General features: G+C 49.0%; 1 protein-coding gene across 2 annotated transcripts in view; it reads left to right on the forward strand.

The window, feature by feature from the left end:
• LOC119435295 (nidogen) overlaps window positions 1–10,754 on the forward strand; it is a 48,055-nt gene extending 37,301 nt beyond the window's left edge. For both annotated transcript variants that reach the window (XM_037702204.2, XM_037702203.2), the window contains 5 exons: window positions 837–1,150; window positions 5,260–6,184; window positions 7,217–7,501; window positions 7,606–7,721; window positions 8,543–10,754. In XM_037702204.2, the coding sequence (XP_037558132.1) occupies window positions 837–1,150; window positions 5,260–6,184; window positions 7,217–7,501; window positions 7,606–7,721; window positions 8,543–8,664 (1,762 nt within the window). In that variant the 3' untranslated portion in view covers window positions 8,665–10,754. The remainder of the gene's footprint in view (window positions 1–836; window positions 1,151–5,259; window positions 6,185–7,216; window positions 7,502–7,605; window positions 7,722–8,542) is intronic.
• Window positions 10,755–12,579: the final 1,825 nt, after the last annotated feature.

The following is a 12,579-nucleotide window of genomic DNA, read 5'->3' on the forward strand; positions in this document are numbered from 1 at the left end:
TGACCGCGGGCGTGTTGGTAAAGTTGCATCTTTGATTAGCGCAGCGCGACGATGTATACATGGAAGCGAGGGAAGTGACAGGAAAGAGCGCTGACTTGCAGCAATTTTTATTGAGCACATAACCACGGCTTAAATACGTTGTGTAGAGCGCTAGCTATGTAAGTGCCCCTTCATTGTCGCTATGCGATAAAGAAGTGCAATATTTAGTCACATGATTTGCATAACGTATGTTGGAAACTGAGTCCCGTGCACGTGCTACCCTTCTGTTCTTTCTGTTCTGCCTTAGCCTGGTATTTAATTGCCGTGGTTATGTGCACAATAACAATTGCTGTAAGTCAGCGCTCTTTCTTGTCACTTCTCTCGCTTCCAAGTCGATCGTCGCACTGCTAAGCAAAGATGCATATACCACTCTCGCCTCGACACTGTGTCTCGGCCTCCCCCCGAACTTTGGGGAGTACGTATTATGTACACTGTAGCGCAAACGGAACACAAAAGGCGATAGAAGGACACGACACGGACATAGAGACACGCCGCGGACGTTATTTCGTCTTGTGTTTGGCTAAAGTTTACGTGGGACACCCTGTATGTCTGGTGTGCGTGGGGGCGTCGCCAATTCACGCCCGTCTTGTGAACAGTACAGCCGAACCCGGATATATGGAACCCACATATACCGAATTATTGTGTATATGGAACAGCTGTAAAATCCCCTTGAAAATTTATCTATAAAGTTTTTTATTGTTTATATCGAATTACCTATATATCGAAAATTTTTGTGATCCGCTTCAGAGTCTATATATCCGGGTACGACTGTATATAGTTTCGGGTTCTGCTCGCAGGTGCCGCACGGGTTGGCGAGGCGACGGCAGCTTCTGCGCCCAGGAGTCATGTCTCGAGGCCAACGACTGCCACTCGGACGCGCGATGCGTGTACGATCATCAGGTGGACTCGTACTACTGCGCCTGTAACCCGGGTTTCTCGGGCGACGGCTACGTGTGCTACCCGCACGGCGGAGCCCAGAGGCCCGGCTGCAACGTCGTGGCCGACTGCCACCCGCGCGCCCACTGTGTCTACAACACCTCCGCGGGACAGCACCAGTGCCGGTGCATGCCGGGATACCGCGGCGACGGCTACCAGTGCGTGCACAGCCGAGGTGAGTGCAGGCGTACAGGGGCTTGCCGGTTTTAAAGCGAAAGCTTTCGATCTCTGTTTCAAGGTCGCGTTGTGAGGTAAAGAAAGTCACGTGACCCAACGAAGGCCAGAAGCGAACCAAAGCATGTCCAGACGGGTGTAAGAGATGATAATGATTAGCAAAGTTAATTGATTAGTGATTGGATTAAGGTGGATTAGTGTTCGTTAAGGTAGATTAAGCTCGATTAAGGTGGATGATGGAGGATTAGGTGAATTAAGGTGCATTAGGGTGGATTCAGACGTATTAAAGAGGATTAGAGTGGATTACGGTGTATGAGGATGGATGAGGGTGGATTAAGGTAGATTAAAGTGGATTAGGGTCGATTAAGGAGGATTAGGGTGAGTTACAGTAGGCTTTACAATGCTTTCACCTTCGCGTCTCTTAGCCGATAGCTAAGGACGCCTGGGAATTTTTGATCCTCTTGGAACGGTATGGAGTGTAGTACAGCAAGACCAATGCATCAGTCAACCTTTTTTATCATTGTCCGCTTAAGAGCTGGATTATTTGCGCATTCCTTTTGAGGTGGCTGCATCTGCTAAACACTGCTCATATTTTCACTTCTATTAAGAGTGATTTTCGTGCTTCCTTGTTGTAAGCAGAATTGAATTCTGGGATTTTACGTGCGAGAACCACCATTTGATTATGAGGTACGCTGTAGTGTGGGACTCCGGATTAATTTTGACCAATAGGGGATCCTTAACGTGCGCCCCCCCCCCCCAATTCACGGGACACGGGCGTTTTTGTTGTATAAGATGAGAGAACTAAAATCGCTATGCACGTGGTCTTGTTTGGATTAGTTGAAGTTAGTTGAAATTAGTTGAAAGTTAGCGCTTGTGTTTAGCGCTTGTGCTTGTGGTTCGTTTCTTCTTGTGTCCCCATTTTTGCTGCACTACACTTGATGCCATTGAAAGAGTGAAGCATTGTATCTTTCCTCGTAAGCATGACCTCAGAGATCGGGAGGCTTGTGCAGTCTTGCGCCCGCCCTCATTCTCGGAGGCTACGCCCTAAACTTATAGAGTTTCCAATAAAAATTACCAGAAGAAACTCTCTTGCTAGTGTCTACAGGAGCCGCGAGTATGACGCTTCAGCCAGCATGGGAACGATATATATAGGTATAGTACAGCAGACGTCCTTTAAATTGACTCCGGTTAATTCGAATTTTCGGTTAATTCGATCCCGGCCGAAGGTTCCCACTGGCGACCATGTATTTCTATGGGCCCAAACGTTCGTGATTTCGATCCTAAAATTGGCCGTCGCTGGATAATTCAAATTTGACCAGTCAGCGTACACACGCCTGGCCCCTAGCTATTGTCACCTCAATTGCGACCCCTTTAGTGTCAGTGTCTGTCTCGGCGGAGCTTAGCAGACAGTGAAATCCGTCGATTTTCGGCCTGTCCTAGGAATATTTTCAAGCAATAATGGTAGCTCACAATGTCAGATTACGGTATTTAGCCGATTCTAACGCGCGCCTTTTTTCCCCCAAGAAAATTGGGCCGAAAATTGCCTGTACAGTGCAATCGGATATGAAACCAGAATGAAGTTCGTGGCGTTTGTATGCTTTGCCGCAAAGCATCGCCGTATTGCAACGAAACTTACTTTAGGAAACTGGCCGCCACTGTGCAACACGTAATACTTGCCCATGCTTCTAACTAAAAAATCGAGGGAGCTTTAATGTCATTTCAACGTGAGTTTTCTACTTTTTACACATAGAAAGAGGTCGCGCGTTTGTTTCGGGGGCGTGTTAGAATCTGACAACTATTTCCAAATGAATCGGCAGTGTGTTCTGGTACTTTCTCAGCATATGGATTAATTCGACCAGCCGAATAATTCTATCAATTTCATCGGTCCCGTCAGGGTCTAATTAACGGAAGTCGGCTGTACATGGATTTGCCTAAATTTCGCCCTCCTGACTTCTAACAGCTTTGTGATCGACTTCTTAAATTTATCATTTTCAACAAAAACATGTTTTCTTATAATGCAACATTTTACAATGGTTACTCGTGTGAACAGAGACTAACTGTCTTGATGTGCTAAACGAATGATTGCTTTGAAGTTTAGAAGCATATTCCTATCGAAAACCCCATAAGAAATTATCCCGTACGAACGTATGGGAGTCCCATATAAGAACCTGTATATTCCCATGTATCATATGAAGTATCTCCCATACGACCCCCATATTGTATGAGTGTCTCATTAATATCATATCCTACGAGAGTAACCCGTATGTCATCATTTAAAACATATAGGGCACGTCCCATATGATTATATGAACGTACGGAGATTCCATATAAGAACCCGTATCTATTCATACAGTATATGCCCCCATATGGCACTTTTTTGCTATAAAAAATTGGCAGGCAACGCTAGTACTGCTGTGCATGTTTTCGGTGTTTGTCAAGCCGTACCATCGCACTGCTTCAATTTGCTTCAACATGAGCCGCTTAGCCCATGTCAAGTTGTTGCTATTTCTGTGCTACTTCAACTACAATAACAACAACTGAAAAAAAAATACAATTAAAACTTTCAGCGGAACAAGAATTTCTTATTACGTGCTGTTTTATATCAGTATGCTAACACGAAATCCACGATAGTAGAACGTTTGTATCAATTCCAACCTGCATAAGAGAGGGGAGTATGAGAGGGAAAATGTAGGCAGGTTGGCCTGTATCGGTGTGAGCGAGTACAGGGATTGAAAGATAAAACAAGGAACATCAATTTCGTAATTAAGTATGAAGTCCCTTAAATAATCGAAAGAAGCTAATATTCGACAAAGTTCGAATACAGTCGGCTCCCGTTCATTCCATTCTTAAACCGCAAGATTTCATCGAACTATACGAAAAAGGTCGAAATGCCTAACAACCGTAAAATGACCAAATTCAAATATTTTTTATTGCCCGAGGCAGTCTGTAATGTCTTTCTGCTTCTTACTGTTGAAGCGCGACTTACCTGGCATGCAGCAACGAATGCCGACACGTTTAAGCTCTGCCTCAGAGTTGGACTGAAAAGAAAAGTAAGGTTGCTAAAATAAAAGTAAAGCTAGTCTTCCCATTCTTGTAAATCTCCATGGTCTTTTTGTTTACTGTTTTTTGTTTCTGTCTCTGCCAATTTACTGTCTTTGTTTCTCTCACTTCCTTTTTTGATGATTCCTGGATTTCTATTTACACTTCCAATTACCCTATACTTGGTTGTCAGCTTTTTTTCACCTCTTCCTCCACTCTGTATCTGCGCTTTTGAGGTACACATACTTGTGCACTTTAGCCGCCCATTTATTTTCATCCATGTTCGTGAGTCTTTCTCAAAAATATAGTTTTGCTCTGCGCTTCCCTGACTTCAAAGACAAAGACGTCATCCTGCACTGCCTCATTTGTGGTTTTACCCTGGGCTCCCATACCCAACCGGCCTATACTGAACTTTGGTCAACTTCCAACCCCGACAACATATCCAATTTTAGGCACAGAATGGCCTTTGGGAACGTTACACCATTACGCCTAGGAAAGCAATATAGCGCCGTCTGGTGAATTCCTTTTTTTTTTTCAAGACATAGCAGCCGCTGCGCGTATGAGGGGTCCTCTGCGGGATCGAATTAATCGAAGCAGCAAGCTTTCACGTTTGAGCCATACGAGTTTTACGCGTAAGCGTAGATGGCCCGTCTGGGAAATCGACGAGATTATGTTTGAAGCTGCGAGGGAAGCGAGCGCCGCAGGAGGAAGGCGCCTGGAGGTGGAGAAGAGAATCACCACGTTCGCGCCCTTTCCGTTTGTGCTTCGACGCCGCGGTGTTCGCTGTGCATGTTCGCGGCGTCCACGTGCTTGCGTGTAACCCACGTTCACGAAGGGAAACGGCACTAACTTTTTCTTCCAGAGCAGTGTACGTTTTTTTTCGCCAACCCTTTCCAGAGCGTTCGAATTAAGCGAGAAAGTCGTATGAACGGGAGTGTCGTGCGACTGTAGTGAATTGTCGAATCGAATGCGAATCGAATAACAGGGACTGTTCGACCGGTATTCGAAATTGCGAATACTCGCGCACCCCTATGTAACAAACGTTGACCGAACCCTCGCTTATCGACCCAGAGTCCGGCTGCGAGACGACCAGCGACTGCGCCCCCGTGGGCGGCGCCTGCGTGGCGACAGCGGACGGTCGCCGCGAGTGCCGCTGCCTGGAGGGCTTCGAAGGCGACGGTCGACGCTGCCAGCCGCTGGACGAGTGCTCGACGGCCGACCAGTGCGACGCCAACGCCCAGTGCGCGTACGATGGCCAACGCTACCGATGCGTCTGCGCCCACGGCTACCGAGGCGACGGCCGGACGTGCAGGCCGCCGGTCGACCACCCCGGGGCGGCGCCGTGCGACTGCGGCCCGTACGCGCGATGCGTGTTCGACCCTTCGACGCAGTCGCAACGCTGCGTCTGCGAGCCCGGAACGGAAGGCGACGGCTACGTGTGCCGTCCGACGGCGGCGCGGCCGCTGTCCTGCCAGGACGACCCCGCGCTGTGCTCCAGGAACGCCGACTGCGTGCCCGCCGAGTCGCAGGGCCACGTGTGCCAATGCCAACCGGGATTCACCGGCGACGGGCGCACGTGCGCGCCGGCGCCCCGGGCCACGGGAGAGGAGTACCTGCTGTTCGGCCAGGGCATGTCCATCCTACAGATGCCGCTCGAGCCGAGCAAGAGTAGCCCGGGAAGGCTACTCCTGATGGAGCCGCATCAGACGGTGGTGGGCATCGCGGCCGACTGCGTCGAGCAGCGCATCTACTGGACGGACGCCGCGTCGGGCGCCGTGAGGCGCGCCTTCTACAACGGGTCGTCGGCCGAGGTCTTCCGGGCGGGACTGCGGTCGCCCGAAGGCGTCGCCCTCGATTGGGCCTCGCGCAACCTCTTCTGGACGGACTCGGTCGACGACACGGTCGAGGTTGCCTCCCTGGACGGCGCCTACCACCACGTGATCGTCAACACGGGGCTCGTCAACCCCAGGGGCATCGCTGTGCACCCGGCGCTCGGGTAAGCATTCGTACTTCGTTGCTCGTCCTTTGTTTCTTGCTCACTTAAAACACCCTTGGAACAATAGTGCGAGCGATCGCAAAACCGCATTCATCTAGGGCGCCATCACTTGCCTATGAAGTCGCCTGAAATTGTGGCAATGCGGTAAAGGCCTCGTGTCGCAGAAAATGCGGCGTCGGCGTCGTTGTCCGTTAGAGAAAAATCATATTATCCCGAACCCCGCCGGCCCTCCGCGTGGCGCATAGGCGTTACTGAAGTAACTGAATTTCTCAAAGTAAAATGCGTCAGAAAATTCGTGAAGTACGGCTTACACACAACATACAGACACGATAGCGTCAGACTGTAATTTGAATATACAAGAAAACATACTTCTGTTACGCGGATGATGATGAATAAACATTTATTAGGCCCAAAATATATTAGTGGTGCCCACAGGTACCAGACGGGGTGGTTCCCTAGTTACGGGACCCATATGTTCCCAGCAGCTCCTGGCCCCTGTCCGTCAGTGCGAGCTGAATCGGTAGGGCGGGGCTGGATAACAAGGTCTCCCATCGCTCAAGGGGTTGGGAATTGGGGGTGTTGGCGGGAAGGGGATGATGGGGGGTCTTGAGTTCTGTATCTGTTACGCGGAAACTCAAACACAAACCCCTTTTCCAGCTGCCGTTTGAGGTCTGTTATAGTGAGAGCGGCGCACACCGCTCGGTTCCTTGCAACACCATCCAGATGGCGCTCGCCTCCGCGCATCGGCGGCAGCGGCGGATCACGCCGTGCGGGGGGAAAGAAAAAAAAAGAACCAGAAAGCTCGCCTTCGTGCATAGCGTTCGCCGCCAGCGTTTGCAGGCAAACATTACGGTTACATAAGCTGCATGAACGCTACATGATGCAAGCAGAAAACCTTTAGACTTAGCATACAAGATGGTTCCACAAGAGGGAAGAAAGCCTACAGAAACTTCAAACCCATTTTTGTAAGGAATGGTTATAAGCAGGCTGGCTTGTCGTCACGGTCCGCGGCATCTCTCTCTGCACACACAGGCGTCTGTACTGGAGCGACTGGGACCGTCGCTCGCCACGCATCGAGTCATGCCACATGGACGGCTCCGGCCGGCTGGTGCTGGTCGAGGGCGGCGGCCTGGAGACGCCCAACATGCTGGCGCTCGACCTGGAGCACAACGACCTGTGCTGGGCGGACGCCGGACGTCGCACCATCGAGTGCGTCAACCTGAACGGCCTCGGCCGACGGGTCGTGTACACGCCGGCCCAGTACCCGTTCGGCCTGGCCGTAGCTGCCGGGAAGGTGTACTGGACAGACTGGACAATGTGAGCAGCACGGTCCGCGCGCTCTGCCCTTATTGTCCGACTGACCATTGACCGCGGTTTCACCTCGTTTTTTTTTTTTTTTTTTTTTTTTTTTTTTTTTGCAGCCCGTTCATCCACGTGGTCGACCGGAACGGAGGCACGGCGGAGCCCCTGAAGCTGCCGCTCGGCGGCAACGGCAAGCTGTACGGCATCACCGCGGTCTCGGAAAAGTGTCCGCAGCGTAAGTGCAGCGCATGACAAGCCGCGACGGGCGGGTGGAATGCGCTATACAATCGGTGATTGCTAAATATGGTTATATTAGGAATCAACGTTAATGTGCAGACACAGCATGGACAAATGCAATGACCAGGACGAACTATAGTGTGCTAGAATATGGGTACTAACGGGAATAAGTGTACTAGAATACCATATTTTAGTACATTGTAGAACAACAGAGTAAGACCAAAACTAGTCACTTAAAGGTCTACGCTATGAGAAACACATTGCACCTAAGCATTCGGGTATCTCTCGCTCAAGCGTAGCATGAGCATACACGCCCCCCCCCCCCCTTACCCAATTTTTGACACATGGCCTAGGGTTTTTCCTGCGCACTCGAGTCGGGATCCTATAGAAAAAGTGCTTCCAAACAAGGAGTAAGCCAGCAGATATCTGTGGAGTCCGCCGCACGAGGGTGCAGCTTTTATGTTGAGTACTGTTTTTGCATACGTTCAACTCATAGGTGTTGCGCGCGTCTGCCTCGTCAATGCCTCGTTAGTGCCTCGTAGTGTGCCCGTATAGTGCCTCGCAAGTTCCTCGAGATATTCGACACAAAGGGCATAGCTGCACTGGCAACGATAATAAACCGTATGACGCGCAGATGAACGTAATATATAATGGACGTTCCTGCTTTTATGATTGCAATTAATAAGCGCCCTGATTCGCAACTTTGGCGTAGTTTTACAGCAAGGTGAGATGCGCTTTGTTGCAAATAATAAAGATCGCTATAGATTGGCCCGTCTATGTGTACATTGTTGACGCTTTGCTCCTCCTCCCCAACCGCAGTGGCCAATGCCTGCAGCCACCTGAACGGCGGGTGCCGCCACCTATGCCTTCCCAGTGGACAGTGGGGACGCACGTGTCATTGCGGAGGCAACAGCACGGCATGCAACGAAGTCAGCGCCTGAAGCTTGGTGTGCGCTGACCGAGCCCGGCTTTCTTACGATGAAAAAACAAGCATTTTTCGTTCCCGGCCATTACATTTTTGCTCGAAAATCAGGGCTGATATAGTGACTACTTAAAAAAGAGAAGGAAGAAATGTGCTCGGAGTACACTGCATAACTCTTGGTTTACCAGATGTGGCCGCAGTAGAGCTAAGTAGTGACTCGATCAATTCTTTTCTTTCGCTGGGGGGAGGGGGTGGGGGGCTTATCAGCATTGTGCACACAGGTACGTGTATAATTACGCGCAGAACGTTGTATGCTTCGGAAGGCGCCCAACGCACGCGAAAGGCCCGATAGGCCGAATAGTGTGCGAGGAAGTATTCTCAATTCGTTTGAAGCAGAAACCTCCAGGCGGCCTGCAGTATGTGTTGGTAATCTTAGTCACAGTATGACGACAACTTCGCCTTTTAGAGTCCTAGCTGTATTTTTTTTTCTTGGGGACTTAAATTACAACGTTACTCCGGTGACTTTGGCCGAGTTCAATACCTTCCCCCATAAAATCCCAAGGTTCGGGATATACATGCGCGTCTCCATTTGTCGTTACTTCTGCAGACATACCGAAGAGCTTATGAGTGAGCCATCTGAGTGCATCAAGCTGCTTTTCTAGGCAAAAGCGCTATCTTGAAATTTGTTACCGTTTTAGAAAACCGGAGGAGGTTTTGCCTTTTCACATTCCGACCGTTGACTAGCCACCGGAGGTGATAATTTAAAGCTACAATTCAAAGTATGATAAGAAAGACGTCTTGAAACAACCGAAAGTTGAAAAAGACAAAATTTCGAGCGTCATTATCATCATCATCATCACTTAGCGAGTTTTGACTAAAAATGGAGTGTTCCACCACCTGGCAGCGTTGTCGAAACATTAAAAAGGAGAGAGAGAGAGAGAAAACGTTACGTGGGCTGCCCTCGGTGGGTCGTGTTGCTCGCCCACACGCTTTCCGCTGCAACTCCGCGTAAGTACCACATAGTCGAAATAAATGGACGTTACCAAATTGTTAATCTGTTGGGTGCGCACTTGGACAAAGAAACAGCGCTTTTGAACAGAAGAAGAAGAGGAAACGACTAGACACACACGCCGCTGACTAGCAACCATAATGTTTATTCGTGTTGGAAAGGCCACATATATGCGGCCATCGCCAAGTGCAAGAGAGCAGGACACGGTTAAAATCACATTAGAGATATAACAACTCTCTTTATGTTGTTTAAGATATGTAAATGTGTCCTGTTCTCTTGTATTGGTGATGGCCGCATATATGTGGTCTTTCATTACGAATGAACGCTATGGTTGCTAGACGGCGCTCGTGTCGGTCGCGTCCTCAATCTTGTCTTGCTATAAAACGCCGTTTGTTCAGACAAATGTACATTGTCGCTGCCAGCTAAGTGCGAATTACTGTGACGACTGAACGCAGCCCTTTATATATATATATATATATATATATATATATATATATATATATATATATATATATATAAAGAGATTGTCCGTATTTCTATCGGGTTGCTTCGGTGCCGTCAAAGCCTTAGTTAAAGCATGGAGCAGCTATACCGTCCAAGGCCGAACATCACCTGCGCAACGTAGCAGAACACACAAACCAATTAGGTGGGTTGACGAGATCGAGCCCTGACCTTTGGCCCCTTATTCAAGGGAGGTCAACCTGGGTCACGTGTGCCACCGGAAGCCTGTCCACCTGCCGAAACGTAGGTCCTCTATGGTGTCATCATGATAAAAACGAAGGGGGCATCATTTACGGCGTCTGCGCGAAGGGAACCCTCGTCTGTCAGCATGTCCCCGTATAACAAGTGTCATCGCTCGCACGATGCAGTGACTTATTTGGATGCTTCGCATTGTTGTGAAAAACAAAAATATTGAAATTATTGGTTGTGACAAACAATTATTTTTTCTCTTGTGAATATAGGCAAGCTCTACCTGCGCTTTAGATGTATAAGAGGCTGTCTGGCGTATTCATCAATGACACGCACGCTGTGAAATCTCTTGTGGAGTTTGTTACGTTGTATTTGACCGAAGAATAATAAAAAGTTATGAAAAAAAAGAACTGAACTCGATCCAGCTGCTTGTCTCACAGACCACGGAGGTGTCGCTGACATCGTTTCATAGAAAAGATTATACTAGAAGGAAATCTGGTGCTGCGGTCGGTCAGTCTAATCTTCGTGCGCGTGGCTTCAAACGTTCTGGTGATGTTATTTGTCACGCTTTATCTTCCTATAGATTTCCGAGCAATCATCGCTTTCTAAGCGGAGCAAGGCAATTGTAGCGTCTGCGCGCGTGCGTAATCATTGCCGATTGTTGCATTTATATCGCAATATTTTGTTGGAAACTTCGGTTGCAAGGTCACAAAGCCGTTTGAAGCCAGAAGGGCGAAGTTTAGGCAAACCCATGTATGTACCATTCCCGCAGTGTCTCTCCATCACTTGGCTCCACCGCCGTTCTTGGAGACACTGAAACGCCTACGTTCTTTCTCGCTGGTAATTTCTGTTGTGAACCCTGTGGTTCCTGAGGGCTCTTTCTTTTCGTTTAGCGCCCTCTAGCACTCGCGTATAACAGTCGTTGAGCGAAATTGAGCACCGCGGTTTCTTTTTCCAATTTTCTTTTCTTTTGTTTTTCTTTTTTTTTTCGTGGAGGGCAGTAAGTGGCGGGGGGGGGGGGGGGACTATATGCACCACTACGTGCATATACGAAGATAATCTTGCCATGTATTGTACGGCAGCGGAAGAAATGGAAACCATCTATGGCGGAAACCAACAAAAGGCGGTTGAAAGATAGCAGATAAGACAGCGGGGTGCTTCAATGCATGAAGCGACGTTTTGTTAATAAACTAACTGGAACGTCAATGGATTTCCCCGGAAAGTTCGGGAATTAATATCTCGAAACTGGTGTCATCCTGAGAATTATTTCCAAGTGGATCCGCCTTGCCAACTCCATGGCTACAATTTGTAAATTGCAATATGGGTCATCAGGTAATTAGTTAAAAAGTTAATTAGTGCATGTTTGTTAATCATTCTGTTATGCGTTGCAATTTCTTGTGCAAGTAATGTCCGCCTCTTCGAGTAGACCAGCTAGCTCATGAACTCGAATTGTCCTATCTGTCACAGGCAACCTTTCAGAATTTTTGAGTGCTCGCTGAAACACCCTGTATGTATATATATATATATATATATATATATATATATATATTGTGAGCATTATTCATACGCTTCATATTCTCATCTGTACATTCTCATCATCACCGTTTTGGGGCCTGGTAGCGGGGCTCTCCCTCGGGAGAATAAAGGAGAGTCTGACTGCCTAAACCTTGTCTCACAAGTGGTGGAGTCTGCTGTCCGGTTCCTTCGCCCTCTCGCTGCCGGTCTCTCTCCAGCTTCACTTACGCTACATCCTGGAGCTCCGCTCGGGTCGCCGCCTCTACCAACTACACTCGACCATGTCTCAAGACCAGCAGGCCACTACCGCGACATCCACCTTGCCTGCTCCGGCGGGAACCCCTGCTTGGACGGTCACCACCCCTCAGAAGGATCCACCGGTGTTTGCTGGACTTCCCGGTGAAGACGTTGAAGACTGGTTGGAGCTATACGAGCGCGTGAGTGACTTTAACCACTGGAACGAATCTGAAAAACTTAGGCACGTCGCCTTCTACCTCACCGGCGTCGCAAGAACTTGGTTTTCTAACCACGAGCTCGATTTCGTCAACTGGAGCACGTTTAAGCACCACCTACGCCAGATTTTCGCGAACTCTTCTGTCCGCTCAGATATTGCCCAGAAGAAGCTTGCTGAGCGTATCCAGCGCTCGGGCGAGTCGTACACTTCGTACATAGAGGACGTGCTCACCCTCTGCCGCCGCGTGAACACCTCGATGCCAGAGC

Source organism: Dermacentor silvarum, unplaced genomic scaffold (genome assembly GCF_013339745.2).
Source record: "Dermacentor silvarum isolate Dsil-2018 unplaced genomic scaffold, BIME_Dsil_1.4 Seq6, whole genome shotgun sequence".
NCBI lineage: Eukaryota > Metazoa > Arthropoda > Arachnida > Ixodida > Ixodidae > Dermacentor > Dermacentor silvarum.